Source organism: Monodelphis domestica, chromosome 8 (genome assembly GCF_027887165.1).
Source record: "Monodelphis domestica isolate mMonDom1 chromosome 8, mMonDom1.pri, whole genome shotgun sequence".
NCBI lineage: Eukaryota > Metazoa > Chordata > Mammalia > Didelphimorphia > Didelphidae > Monodelphis > Monodelphis domestica.
Window position 1 is genome coordinate 3,490,348 of NC_077234.1, and position 12,971 is coordinate 3,503,318.

The 12,971-nt window shown below is 62.8% G+C and overlaps 2 protein-coding genes across 2 annotated transcripts; both read right to left on the bottom strand.

Annotated features, from left to right (window-relative positions):
* Window positions 1-1,234: 1,234 nt before the first annotated feature.
* Window positions 1,235-3,635, bottom strand: FAM43A (family with sequence similarity 43 member A). The gene has a single exon (XM_001372824.4). The coding sequence runs from the start codon at window positions 3,599-3,601 to the stop codon at window positions 2,351-2,353; it is 1,251 nt and encodes a 416-aa protein (XP_001372861.2). The 5' UTR covers window positions 3,602-3,635; the 3' UTR covers window positions 1,235-2,350.
* A 170-nt stretch (window positions 3,636-3,805) lies between these two features.
* Window positions 3,806-8,504, bottom strand: LOC130455867 (collagen alpha-1(I) chain-like). The gene is made up of 3 exons (XM_056807742.1): window positions 8,112-8,504; window positions 5,699-5,876; window positions 3,806-4,719 (listed from the first exon to the last, which is right to left on the bottom strand). The coding sequence occupies exons 1-3, from the start codon at window positions 8,502-8,504 to the stop codon at window positions 3,806-3,808; spliced, it is 1,485 nt and encodes a 494-aa protein (XP_056663720.1).
* Window positions 8,505-12,971: the final 4,467 nt, after the last annotated feature.

Consider the following 12,971-nt stretch of genomic DNA (forward strand, 5'->3'; position numbering starts at 1 on the left):
CCTGCTCGGGAAGCTGCGGTGGCTCCCTCCCGTGTGGTGGACCAAAGGCGTGTTCAGGCGGGCCCAATCGGGTTCCAGCCTAGTTTTCCGAGTTTCTTTCTCCTGCCTCCAAAGGTGTGCCCAAGCTATCCGTGCCTTCTGCCTGATGTGCCGTCCTCCTTCCCCAGCTTCCTCCCAGGCTTAGCTACCCTACTGCGGCTTAAGCGAAGCCTCTTCCTGATACCCGGGCTGAGGTCCCTCCCTCCTCCGGCAATCCTGGATCAGCGCACTCCTGTGCAATGCCTGCACCCCCCCCCCGCCCCCCAGCTGGCACAGGCGCAGGGTTAAAGCTTTAGGAGCTCGTGGTGCCCCTGACGCCCCGGCGAGTGCCAGCCTGGCCGCCTCGGGTGCTGCTTCCTCCCATCACACTCGAGGCCCTGGAGCAGAAAGATGTGGCCAGCGGGGGAGGGCCCCAAGGCCGCCAGGGAAGGCAGGCTGAGACGGGGCTCCCGAGCCTCGGGGGCCACCTTGGCAGCGGCATGCTGGGCCCCCTCCCAGCCTGCTCACGCGGCTCACGGTCCCTGCGGCCCTCCGGACAGCACCCTCGGCTGGCCCGCGGCTCCGGGTGCTGTCCAGCTCGCCCCGGCTCTCTCCCTCCCCAGGCCCACAGCAGCAGGCTGGAGCACGTGACTCCAGAGCGGGAGGGGGGCAAAGCGGAGGCCACAGCTGAAAAGGAGAAGAGCAAAAAGCCACAGAAGGCCCCGCTTGGAGGGTGTCCTGTTACAACACCCAGCTGAGCCGCTCTAGTCCGGAGACATCTGTTGGGAGTTTACAGGAGAAACAAACCTGCAGAAAGCCTGACCAACTCCCCGGGCGGGCGGAGCCCTTCCCCGCTTGGGGCACTCACCGGCCCCTCTAGGTGGGCCTCAGTTTCCCTCTCTGGCTCAGCTTTCTGGCTCTGCAACTAGCAAAGAGAAGGGGCAGAAGCAGCAGCCTGTCCACGCGAAGGCCAATGACGTCAAAAGCTCCGCGGAGGGAGAAGCCTCCCAGCGAAAACAATTTCTCGGGATCGGAAGGCAGGGGAGGGAGCAGGCGGCCAGAGAGACTCCCCCAGCCCAGCCCTTGCCCGGGAACCGCCAGGAAGGCTGGGCAGCCCGGGAGGGGTTCGGCGCCGCCCGCAGCGCCCCTCACGGGCCCTTTCGGTGAACTCTCTTTACTATCGCCGGGTGCGCGCAAGCGAAACGGAACGCGGCGCTTCTGCAAAAATAACCGACAGCTTTTATACATCTTCGCAGGTACAAGAGACCTTCCGCGTTTCCTTTTGCACAGCAAAAGGCTAGAGACGCGCAGGGCGCGGCGATGTGCAAAGGAGCCGGCCAAAGACTCCCGGCCCGCCGCCGAGGGGCGGGGCCGAGCGCGGGGGAGGAGCCCGTGGGTCCCCAAAGGAAAACTCCCCCTTCCAGACTGGATTTCGGTTCTGTAAACAAGACGCAACTTTGCCCCTTTCATCTCCCCCAAGACAGTCATGTTAGGAATTTGGCAGCTTTTCCAGGGCCTGAGCCGGAGGTAAACAAGCCGAGCTCCAGCTGGGGGGCGGCCGGGCCAGCCAAGGTCTTGGCACAGGCACACGCCCAGGCACAGGTTCGCTTTAGGAGCTGGAGACAGACGCGAAAGTGACCCGAAGCGGCTGGCCGGCGGTGGCGGAGAAAGGAAGTTAACCCCTCCTCTGGCGGCTCCCCAGTTACGGGGAAAAACAGGAAATTCTCAGTCATCCGGACATGACAGCAGCCACGATCGTGCGGCCTCCTCCCCGCCTTCCCCCTTAGCCCCGCTCCCGCACACGGCTGCCCGCCGGCCTGCCAGGCACTCTCTCTGTCCGTCTGTCCGAATCTGGGTCGCTGCTGCCTGGACGAGGCGAGGACAAGGAGATGGAGGAGGCCAGGCGGCCAGGCGGCCAGCCAGCCGCGGGGAATGGCCCAGGAGGCTGTCCGGGCCAGGGACCGGCACGGTTGTTTACAGTGCCAGGCACAACCCTCACACACGCTCACCCTTTCTCTCCCCCACACCGAGACGCAGCCCAAGGAAGTGGGGGTCCCGGGCCCATCCAGGCCGCCTGGTGCCTTCTCCCAACCCGTCGGGCGCCCTGAGGGAGATCCCAGTGGTCAGGGCTCCCCAGAGGAGGCCCGCTGGCTCTCGCTGTCGCTGCCGCCCCGGGGCTAACTCCGAGGAGCTGGTACTCGGCGCCCAGGGCACCAACCGGGGCTGGAAGCAGGAGCAGCGGGGCTGGACCGGGAGCTGGGGGCTCCCGGGGTGTCGGGGCGTGGGTGGGAGCAGCAGCGGCCGCAAGGGCGGCCGCAGTCCAAGTCGGAGCTCAGGCCGGGCCGGCCTCCGGGCGTGCCTCGCCCAGTCCGTTGGCGAGCCCCGCCGGGTCCTGGCCGCCACTCTCGCTGGAGCTCTCGCTGCCAGTGCTCTCGCCCGACAGCAGCCTGGTGACGCGCAGGTCGGCCCGCAGGCTCCGCACGTCGTTGCCGATGCTGAGCTCGCGCAGGGGCCCCAGGAGTCCGCCCAGCTCGCGCCTCTCGTCCTCGCCGTCAGCCAGCGTGTCCAGTAGGTCCCTGTACTCCGAGGGCGAGGCCCCAAGGGGCGGCGGCGATGCTTCCCCGTCCTCGTCCCAGTCAGCGTCAGCGTCCTCGGCCTCGCCGTCCAGGGCCAGATCGAGGTCCAGGGCCAGGTCCTCCTCGTTGTCATTGTCGCCCTCCTCGTCCTCGTCCTCGTCGTCGGGCCGCCGGCTGCGGTCCTGGTCGGCGTGGCGCTGCTCGCGCTCCCACTCCCGCTGCTCCTGCTGCTCGCCCAGCAGGTCCTCGGTGATGGAGCCCAGCTTGGGAGCGCTGCGGCTACGTTCGACGGGCGGCTTGTAGCAGCCGGGTCCGTGCAGCAGGAGTTTGCGCAGGGGCACCAGCGGGATGCCCTGCTGGCCCACCAGCTGCTGCTGCTGGTGGCGCGCGTCGTCGCGCCGCTTGAGGCGCTTGAACTCGGCCAGGGCGGCTGCCGATGTCTGGTAGAGCAGCAGCGCCATGGCCTTGGCCTTCTCGGCCTTGGCCACGAGCACGGCGTGGCAGCGCAGCATCACGGCCTTGTGTTTCAGTTCGTGCCGGTAGACCCAGGCGAAGACCTTGGGCAGCCGCGAGTCGGCCACGCAGTAGGTGACGCGATGCAGTAGGTAGAGGTGGCCGGGGCGCCGCGGCGCCTGCTCGTCGGCGGGCACCATGCGGATGCCCTGCGCGCTGATGGTCAGCTTCATCTTGGTGCCCTGCTTGCCGGCCTCGCTCTTGGCCCAGATCTTGCCCACGGCCAGGTCGGTGCAGCCGTCGCCGCGGGCCTGGATGGTGGTGGCGTTGCCCAGGTAGAGCACGGTGTACGTGGGGTCCTCGCTGGTGATCTTGACCTTCCTGCGTTTCGACCTGAACATGCTGCCCACGCGACTGAGGGCGCTCTCCGGGCACGCCTTGGCCAGCGACGTGAGCGCCGAATAGTTGAGGCTCACTGCATAGCCCTTGGCCTTGGCCGCCTGCTTGGGGTCTTCCTCGATCAGCTCGAATTTGTTTCTCTTCCACGGCAGCATCTCCCTGCTGGCTGCCCGGGTCCGAAAGGCAGGCGGCAGGCGGGCGGAGGGCCGGGCAGAGGAGGCGAGCGGGCCGGGGGCGGGGGACGAGCCGAGCTGCCCTCCCCCGCCCGGGGCAGAAAGAGAGAAGGAAGGAAGGAGGGGGGGGGGGGGACGGGAAGGACGCTCGCGGAGGGCTCGGCCGTCCGTCAGCCCGGCCCCTCTTTACCGCATCTCGGCCCTCAGGAACAAAAGAGGGCCCAGGGCCGCTGGACTGAGGCTCTGCACCGCTCCGCTCGGCTCTCGGGGCAGGAGGGAGGCATGGTGCTCTCTGCCCACCCCGGTTGTCCCGGCGGCGCGGCGCTGAGCTGTTTGCGCTCGGCTCCTCTCCGCTCTGCTTCGCTCTGCAGGACCTGCGGGCTCCGCTGGGCTCACCTCGGAGTCTAGCCCAGCTTGGGTGTGCTCTCCTCCGGGGTTCGACCGCGCCGTCCTCTGGGGCTGGACTGGGCTGCGCTGCCCTCCGGAGCTCTCCTGGGCAATGTCCTCCGGGACAGGACTGGGCTGCTCTCCCGTCCCGGGCTGGGCTGCACTGGGTCGCTCTCCCGTCCCGGGCTGGGTTGGATTGGGCTGCTCTCCCGTGCTCTCGAGCTGCCTGCCTTGCCGGCTCGGCGGCGGCTCTCCGCTCCGCTGGGCTGCGCTGCTCCCGGCTCGGGCTCGGCTCGGCTCGGCTCGGCTCGGACCTCCTGCGCTGTCCCTGCTCGTCTCACATCCTTGCGGCCGCGGAGGAAGAGCAGCGATAAATAGAGGCTGGCGCGAACCATTCGGCGGCCAGGACAGGGGTGGCCGCGGGAGGAGCCCGGCAGCCTCTGAATCAGTTTCAGTCCCGGGCGCCAGCCCTGCTGGTTTCTGGTCTCTTAAAGGGACCCTCGACCGACTGGCGGCCGGGAGGGGAGCAGCGGAGAAGCAGCCCCGTCCCAGGCCTCCTCCAGACTCGTGCCCCCCCTCTTTTCCGAGCGCCGCAAAGCTCGGGAGTGGGGAACCGGAGCTGCCCTCCCGCCAGCCAGCCGAGAAAGTGCCCGAAGGATGCTCTGCTGGGCCACCCTGGCAGAGTGGCGGCCCAGGCCCCCACGGGAGGGAGACTCACTTCTCATCTTAGCACCAATTGGGACCCGGAAATGCGGGAAATGCAAAAGGCCGGGGGGGGGGGCGACCAGAGATCGCGCGGAGGGGCCCCAAGCCTTTTGGAAGAACTTGGCAGCAGAGCAGCAGAACCGCAGCGGCTCTCTGTCTACACTGGCTTTAAGCCCCATACCGCCCAGGGGAGAGCGCGCTGAACTGGACGTCTGGGAGACCTCAGACTACGGTAGTCCGACCCTAGACGAACCTCGAGGCTCAGCAGCCTCTACGGAGCAGCTCCCCCCTCCCTCCCTCCCTCTTTGTTCTGAATGTGCTCCGGTGGGTTCGGGTGACGTCCTCCTTTCTGTGGAAACTCCTTGAGGGCAGGGGCCGAGCCCCGCCCCGCCTTTTTGACCGTACCTTCTGTCTTAGACTTGCAGAAAGGCAACTTGCCCAAAGTCCCACAGCCAGGAAGGGTGCGAGGCTAGATTTGAACTCAGGACCTCCTGTTTCCAGGCCTGGCTGTCTGCACTGAACCGCCCAGCGCCCCTGGCCTCAGTGCCTTTTGTCTTTGTCTCTCTGGGGCCCGGCGCTTGGCCCAGCTTTGCTCCTTAGGAAGAGATCTCACATGAGACAGGTAGGCAGGTGTAAGCCAGCTCCTTCTCGGCAGCCTCCCGGCCAGGGGAATGATCCCTGAGGCTTGGGGGAGCGGATTCTCTTTGGGGTCAGCGGAAAGACAAACTTGACCCGGGGCTGCCTTTTCACTTGCCCCCCCCCCCCGCCCCCCGGCCAAGTGACAGGACCGAGCAGAGCTGCCAGATGCGCCGCGCCGCGCCGCGCCCCCGCCTTGGGGCGCCCCCCCCCCCCCCCGGCAGTCCGGGACTTCTGGGAGGGGCCGTTTCTCCACTCTGGGGATGCAAACCGCGGCCCCAGCCCGGCGGCTTGCCCAATGCGGGGCTTCCCTGGGCCTCCCGCAGATGGCGTTCAGCTCGCGAGCGCCACCTTGAGCTTCAAATCGGCCACTCCGAGCGTCTGCAATAGTGCGCCATCCATCACCGGGAAGGGCAGCGGGGGGAAAACCTGCAGAGGGCCCCGGGGTGCGCTCGGCCTGCCTCTCCTGCCTCCCAGACGGCGCGCGCAAAGAGCTGTAGTTTCCCAGGCCACGCCTGCCAACGTTTGCCTGGGGAGACACGGACACGGTAACAGCTTGGGCTCTAAAGCCAAGGCCTGGGTTCGAATCCCACCTGAGCTGTGGTCACATTTCTCTCAGTCTCAGTGTCCTCTTCTGTACAACAGGGATAATTGGGTCGGCTTCACTGGCTGGATGTGAGGCTCCAGGGAGGACTCCCTGCCACCTTGCCACACCGCGGACACAGGCCTTATCGCTGTCCCCCTTTCCCAAACAGGGCTTGGGCAGCTGCCTGGCGGCCCTGGTAATGGAGGTGGGGCTCAGGATTCCCGAGTGGGGCAGTGTAAACCTCAAAATTTCTTAGACTTATAAATGTTGGAAATTTCACCATTGGGAAATTTCATACTTGGAAAATTCCCTATTGATAGTGGGAACTCTATTGGAATGTGAACCCCATTGGCATGGGAGTTTCCCCCTCCTACCTTCTTAAGATTACTTTAGGACAGAAACCTTTTGCTGAACAATGGAAAGGACTTTGACCTATGCTTAAGCACAGAACAGGAAGTTCTTTGAGTCATGATTGATTTTAGAATTGATACAATAGAGATACTTGGAATGACAGAACCAGGTCTTGGAACTTCCAATCTCTACCCTACTCAGGGTAACAGGATTTAGGAAGGGCTGCAGCAAAGGATCAAGATTTAATTATTTGAGAATATGACCTTCAACAGACATGTGCAAAGCCACAGACCTCTGGGCGGTCCTGGGTTAAGCTAGAGCCACCATTGGCACAGGGAAAATGATGGAGAGTGATTGGTAGATGTGAGAACTGAGGGGAGGGACCTTGGATGGTTTCCTTAAAGATAGCAGGGTCTGAGGACTGAGAGGTGGTTGGAGAGGTTTTGCTCTGAGAGGGTGTGCTCTGAGAAGCTTGCTCTGAAGGAAGCTGGAGGTGGGGGCCTCTGAGACTGTTTCTCCATTTTGGTCACGTGAGTAATAGGGACTGATCTCCTTTCTTTGCCCCAGCTATCTAAGGGCTTGGGCCTTTTGGCCCAGCCTAAACAGAGGGGGTATTTAAGTCCTATTCCTTTCTCTCCCTTTTCTCTCTCTCTCTCTCTCTAATTCCTTTCTTCCTCCTATTGTAATTAAACTCCATAAAAGATTGACTGCTGACTTGAGTTTTCATTTAGGAATTACATAGCTGAATTCCTTGGCGACCTTAAATTAATATATATCAGTCTTTTAAAGTGATTTCCTTGTCACAGCAGATACTCTTTTCTTCCACTTGACTGGTGAAGAAACTGAGGCACTCGGAGGCAAGCTTGGCTAAAGGCCACGCCCTGGCGCCCATGCCTTCCTTGGGGCCAATGCCAGTGTAGTCTAATTTTCCCAACTAGCTCAGACTGACAGGAAGTAGCTCCAGCCACTCCCCCAGCGCTTCCGGCCCTTGCACAGGGGTGAAGGGCTGGGGTGGGGGAGGGCCTCGGGCAGAAGTGGGGAGGGGGCAGGCGCTTTATTTCCAGGGAGAGGGAGCGTGCCTGTGCCCCCAGAAGAAATGCAAACCAGCCAGCAAAGACTCCTCTGCCAGGTGCTGGATGCCTCTGTTTCCTCTTCTGTAATTGGTGAGAATGGGTCGCCCCAAGGGCCTTCCCAGGGCTTGGGGAAACTCCACATTCATGGGAAGCAGCAACAACTGGGGGAGAGGGCAGCTGACTCTGCTCAAATCCCTGAGGGCTCCGGGGCCCCCTGCGTCCCCCAGCAGTCAGGGCCAAGCTCAGAGGGTTCCTGGCTGGATGCTTTAGATGTGATCCCAGCTTCGGGGGAGGACAGGCCTGTCTTGGGCTGGGCCTGGGAACAGTCCTACCATTTGGGGAGAGCAAGGCCTGCCAGAGCAGCTGGAGTTGAGCCAGACTAGCCTGGGGGGGGGGGGTGGAAGTGCCCTTTGTCCCCCGCCATCTACTGGCCTGGATTAGAAGCTGCTGAACCAACCCTTTCGTGGGCTTTTCCCACGTGGGCTTTTCCCACGTGGCCCTTTCTCGGTCCTTTCTAAAGGACCCCAGAAGCAGCAGAGGTCCCAGCTGGGCTGGACCGCAGGAAAGAGCTGAAGCCCAGAGACAGGAAGCAGCGCGTACAGCTAACGGGAGGCCTCCTGCGGCTCCCATCACTCTCTTCGGCCCTGGAGAGCGAAGGCTGATCTGTGGTGTCTTTGTAGGCCCTGAATGAGTGAAAAGGCCGGAGGAAGCCTCCCCTCTGAGGGAAGTGGCAGTTGGGAAGTTCTAGCCTTACGGAATCCCCAGCCGGCCCCTTTTGCCAAGAGGAGTGCAGCGGCTGCTCCCTGGCAAGAGGGGGCTCCTCTGCTTTCGGCTCTCGGCCATCTCTCCGGCCTGCCCTCCTTCCGCCTTCGGAGGAGCTGCCTTTTGGGAAGGCTTCTTCTCCGTTCCTGTTGGCCCAGTTCCCAGGCCGAGCTCTCGCCCTCCCCAAGCCAGCTGGCCACGTCCTATCATACAACAGCATTCCCGGGTTCCTCGCGTTGTTCCATGGAGGAAACAGCGCAAAGAAGGGCCTCGGGCTCAGGTGTTCCTGCTGTGGTGGTGGCAGTGGAGAGCCCTTTCCCCCCGGGCTCCCTTGGGCCGTCCGGGATGCCTGCATTGCCGAGCACGTGGCATCTTTGCACGCCATTGTGGTTCCTGTGTGCCACGTCCTCTGCCCACTCCGCCCATCTTTGCAGGATGTTTTGTGACCATCTTCAGCATTTCTTCTGGCCATCCCGCAGTTCCTCGTGCATGGCCACCCACTTCAGTTCCAGTTCTTTGCAATCTCCCCCAATCTGGACCTCCTTGGGCTCCAGGCCTCGGCGTAGTATCGCTGGGTCAAAGGCTCTGCCCAGTGTGGGGCCCTTTGGGCAAGGCTGCCAATTGCTCTCCAGAATGGCTGTCAGCACCAGGGTCCCAATTGTCCACATCGCCTCCCACATGACGGAGTCTGAATGTCTTTAGCTGAGAATTGCCAGTTGATCGGGGAATGCTCTGCATTCTGATACATCCGACTCACTTCTCTATGGATTTGAGAAACGCGCCCTTTAGCTCAGACATTTGCTAGGAATGTTTTTTCCCAATTGATTGTTTCCCTTCTAATTTTGGTTGCATTGACTTTATTTGTACCTCTGCTGTACTTTCCAGGGGGCCTCTATGGGGACTGTGGCTACTGTCTCATCTATGGACCCTAAAGTCTGGAGGCCAGAAGCTGGGGCCAAGGGATGGGAGGACCATTTCTGCCTGCTGGTTTGCTCAGGCCCCAGAGCCAGTCCATGGTGTGCTGGGGAATGTAGGGCTCAGGGTTAGGGTTAAGGTTAGCCCAGGCAAGCCAGTCAGAGCCAAGGCTGTTGCTTAGATTGGGGAGTGGGGAGCGGAGTGTGCCTGCAGCAGAGAGGAAGTTTGTTGTTGTGAAACACTTGGGCTCACTTCCGACGTAGGAGAACTTGGGACGGGACCTGAGATTCTGGGAGCAGAAGCCGCTCAAATTCCTCCATGCCGGCTGGGCTGCTTTGTTTTCCTATGGCCCAATCTCAACTCTGCTGGGCCCTGAAGACCTACCAGGCCCGGAACCCTAAAGTCCCAACTGCGGGTGGATTTCCTGGTGGCCCAGGAACACCTTCATCAGGTTTCTGCCTGGCAGACCAACACAGCCAACACACAGGCAGTGAAGGGGGCTAAACCCTCGCTAAATATGCCTTCCAAGCCATAGTGCTCAGCATCGCCTCCAACCTGCAAGTACCGGATGGGGCTCAGTCAGGTTGGACCTCGACATTTAGTCTTTGAGTTAGGAAGTCCTGGGTTCAGATCCTACTGGGACACCCAACAGCTGGGTGCCTTTGGACAGATCACAGCACCTCTGTAAGCCTCACAGCTGTAAAACTAGGGTAGGAGCGTGGCATCCATGGAGCATGTTGTGAACATCTGGGCACCTGAGGCCCGGGCCCCACAGATATTGCAGAGACCCAGCTCAACTCCAGCCTCACCGATCACTGCCCATGACTCATGTGCTTGGGCAAAGCCTGATAAAGCTATTCTCTGTGCCCCAGGAAGTCATCCAAATGAATTTAGAACCGTCTGTCTGTCTGTCTGTCTGTCTGTCTGTCTGTCTGTCTGTTATCAGTTGGGTCCCCACCCAGAGATCTCATTCTGGCAACATGCTAGTTTCAACCTACTGAGCACCTCCCAGACATCCTCTCAACGCTGGGCTCAGCTGGCAGCACACGGCTTTGGTGGAAGAGCCCTACCTTGGGAGGGGGAGCAGAGGCCATCAGAAGCAGGAGGCAAGCTCACCTCTTGGGAGACAGAGCAGAGGAAGGAAGCCAGCTTCCATCTGGGGCCCACAGGGGGCTCAGTGAGGCCTGGGGGTTAGTCACCTGCACTGTCCTCACTCCAGGATCCTTGTGGCAGCAGCCCCAGAGCTTCGGACTCTGCACTCTCCCCTCCACTTTCCTGTCCCAAAGGGGTGAGTCGTCACAGCAGAGTCAACCAACCCCTCCATCCCAGTGTCAGACCACAATATCCCTGAGGTCAAAGAGGAGAGGAGGGGGAAGAAGAGGAGGAAGGGGGGGGGGGGCTGGGAGATTCCTCCCGGAAAGCTGACAACATCCATCTCAAGCTTCCTGATGGCCTTTGCAGCCATCACCAGGAAATGCCCTGGCCAAGGCAGCCCAACTCCTGCTCTCAGGAATGCCACGAGGTTCCAAGGAGATCCCCAAAAGCTTGGCAAGGCTTATTCCTCACGGCCTCTTAAAACGATCGAGTCGGAACACAGGCAGACTGTCCGAATGAGAGGGAAGGGAAAGCGTGTGGCACTAGATGCAAGCCTCTTCCTCCGGCTCCCCCCTCTTTCTGACATAATGGGTAAGCTCCGAGCCCCTGAAGTTGTCTTGGGACCACGGCTGGCCGCTTCTTCCAAGGGCGTCTCTACATCCCTGCACTGCCACCTCCTCGGTGGCTACCCTTCTTGGACCTGCACTGAAGCTGCCCTCCACAGGTGGGGTCTGACCCGAGCCACAAGTCCCGGCTCAGGAAGAAGCGGTCCCCTCCTCAGGTGCCTCTCTGTCATCAGGCGTTGAGCCAGTATGTTCAGATGGCACAGCATGCTGTGGAAATGCTCTTCTTCCCTTTGCCCCGACTTCCACTCCTGGATCATAGGAGCTGGTGCTGGAAGGGACCTTGGCCATCCCCTGCATCGAGGCCAGGAAATGGAGGCTCCAAGAGACTCCGTGATTAGCCCAAGGTCCCTTCAGCAAGGAGTGCTAGAACCCAGGACCTGGGCGCTTCGGGCCCATCGGGTGCCCAGAACCCAAGAGGGTCAGGCTGGCTCTCTGCTTGTTTGGGGATTGCCAGGGCTTAGCATGCAGGCAGAGCAAAGCCTCAACATGCGCTGGTGGGCTGTGGACGGACTAAGCAGTTGCGAAGTTCTCTCTATGACGTGGATTTGTCCCAGAGTCATCAAGGGGCAGCTCACGGGACACTTGCTGAGGCGAGGAGGGTCCGTGCTCGGGAATTGCTGGGCCTCACAGCGATGGAGGACAACGGGGAGGCCGAGTCTAGGGATGGCCGGCTTGGGCCACTGCCCCCTCTCCTGGCAGCGCCTGTGACTGAGGTCCTGGGAGCCCCCCTGAGGTGGACGAGCTGCTTGCCAAGCTCGGCCCAGTGCCACAGCCTGGACGCTGTCCTCAGTCAGCTGACTCCTGCTGTGGCCCCCTTCCACGTGGCCCTTCTCTGGGTCCTGGCCCACGGTGACATCCCCACTTCCCCAGGGCCGGGGCTGAGCCAGGCCCTGCTTGGGATCCTCGGTGTCAGCCCAGGCTCAGCCCCAAAGGGCTGCTGACCGTCTCGAAGAATATCGGATCAAGAACCCGCCGAGTGGTTGGGGAGTGACTGCAGCAGAAGTCCGCCGGGCCACGGCTTTAGGAAGGTGACCGGTGGAGCCGGCTCGTCCACTGGACAGATGCGCAGGATCCTAGCCCCCGTGTTCTCCAGCTGCCTCTGCCTGGACACCTTCGGGGAAACTGAGGCCAGGGAGTGCTGCGGGGGTCTCGAGAAGGCCTGGGAACGTTCAGGGGGACTCCAGAGCGCCAGACCAGGCTGAGACCCAAACGGCATGCGGAGGTATTCCGATGGTGCTCCGACGGCGCTGGCAGCTTCCCTCTAGGGGCGTCTCTGCCCGTGCTCGGGCTGGAGCCGCCCTGAGGACGCGAGGAAGTCACAGGTGCTGCCGGGGCTTGTCCTGACTCAGCACGCCTTTGGGGCCATTCCCGGGGGGCAGCGGGGAGGGGAGGCTGGGATCAGGCCGCCTTCTGGCCGAGCCACCGTCCTGGCCTGGACCAGGGCGGCGCGGGCTGACCCGGGCTGGCCCGGACGCAAGAGCCGAGGCTTCCTCCCTCCTCCTTTCTTGGCCCGTCCCAGGGAGGGGAGCTCAGGCCGGGCACCGCCTCTGCGCTGTGTCTGGGTGGGGCTGCGGGAGGGACCCTCCCCTGACCAGGCCGCAGAGCTGGAGGACTCATTGCTAGTTGCAGAAGAGACCTGAGCCAAAGGGCTGCGCTGAGCTTAGCCAGGCCCGCCGGTCTCACAGGCTGGGCGGGGGGTCTCCCCGGCCCTGCCGTCCGGGGCAGGGGCTCCCGGGAGGGCCCCCCCAGAGCTGCCGCTGAACTCGCCTTTCTCTGGTCCTTCTTGCAAAGCTGCAAGGGAGGAGCGTTTGGCCTGGGGCCGCCTCGGCAGCACCCTTGGGTGCCCTGGCGGTCCTGTGGAGGAAGACTCCGTCCAGAACTTGCTCCGCTCCGGCGACGCCAGGCACTGTGCCCGGGGTCTGCGGGCGGAAGGGCGCGACGGAAACCGCGCTTGGCAGCCGCGCTGAGCACCGTCGGGCTCCTCCGTCCTCGGGGCTGGTCGGGCCAAGAAGCCCCCTCCGGGCCTCGCCTTCTCCTGGGGTTCCGGCCCGCCGGGGTGCCGGGAAACCCTCCGCGGGGTGACCCGGGAGCTCGAGCCCGGGCGGCGCCCCCCCCGGAGCTCTCCCAGCAGCCTGCTCGGCGCCCCCGAGCCCTTCCCTGCCTCGCTTCGCCCTAAGAGAGCCTGTGGGGCGCCTTCCCGCCTCCAGGGCCGGCCC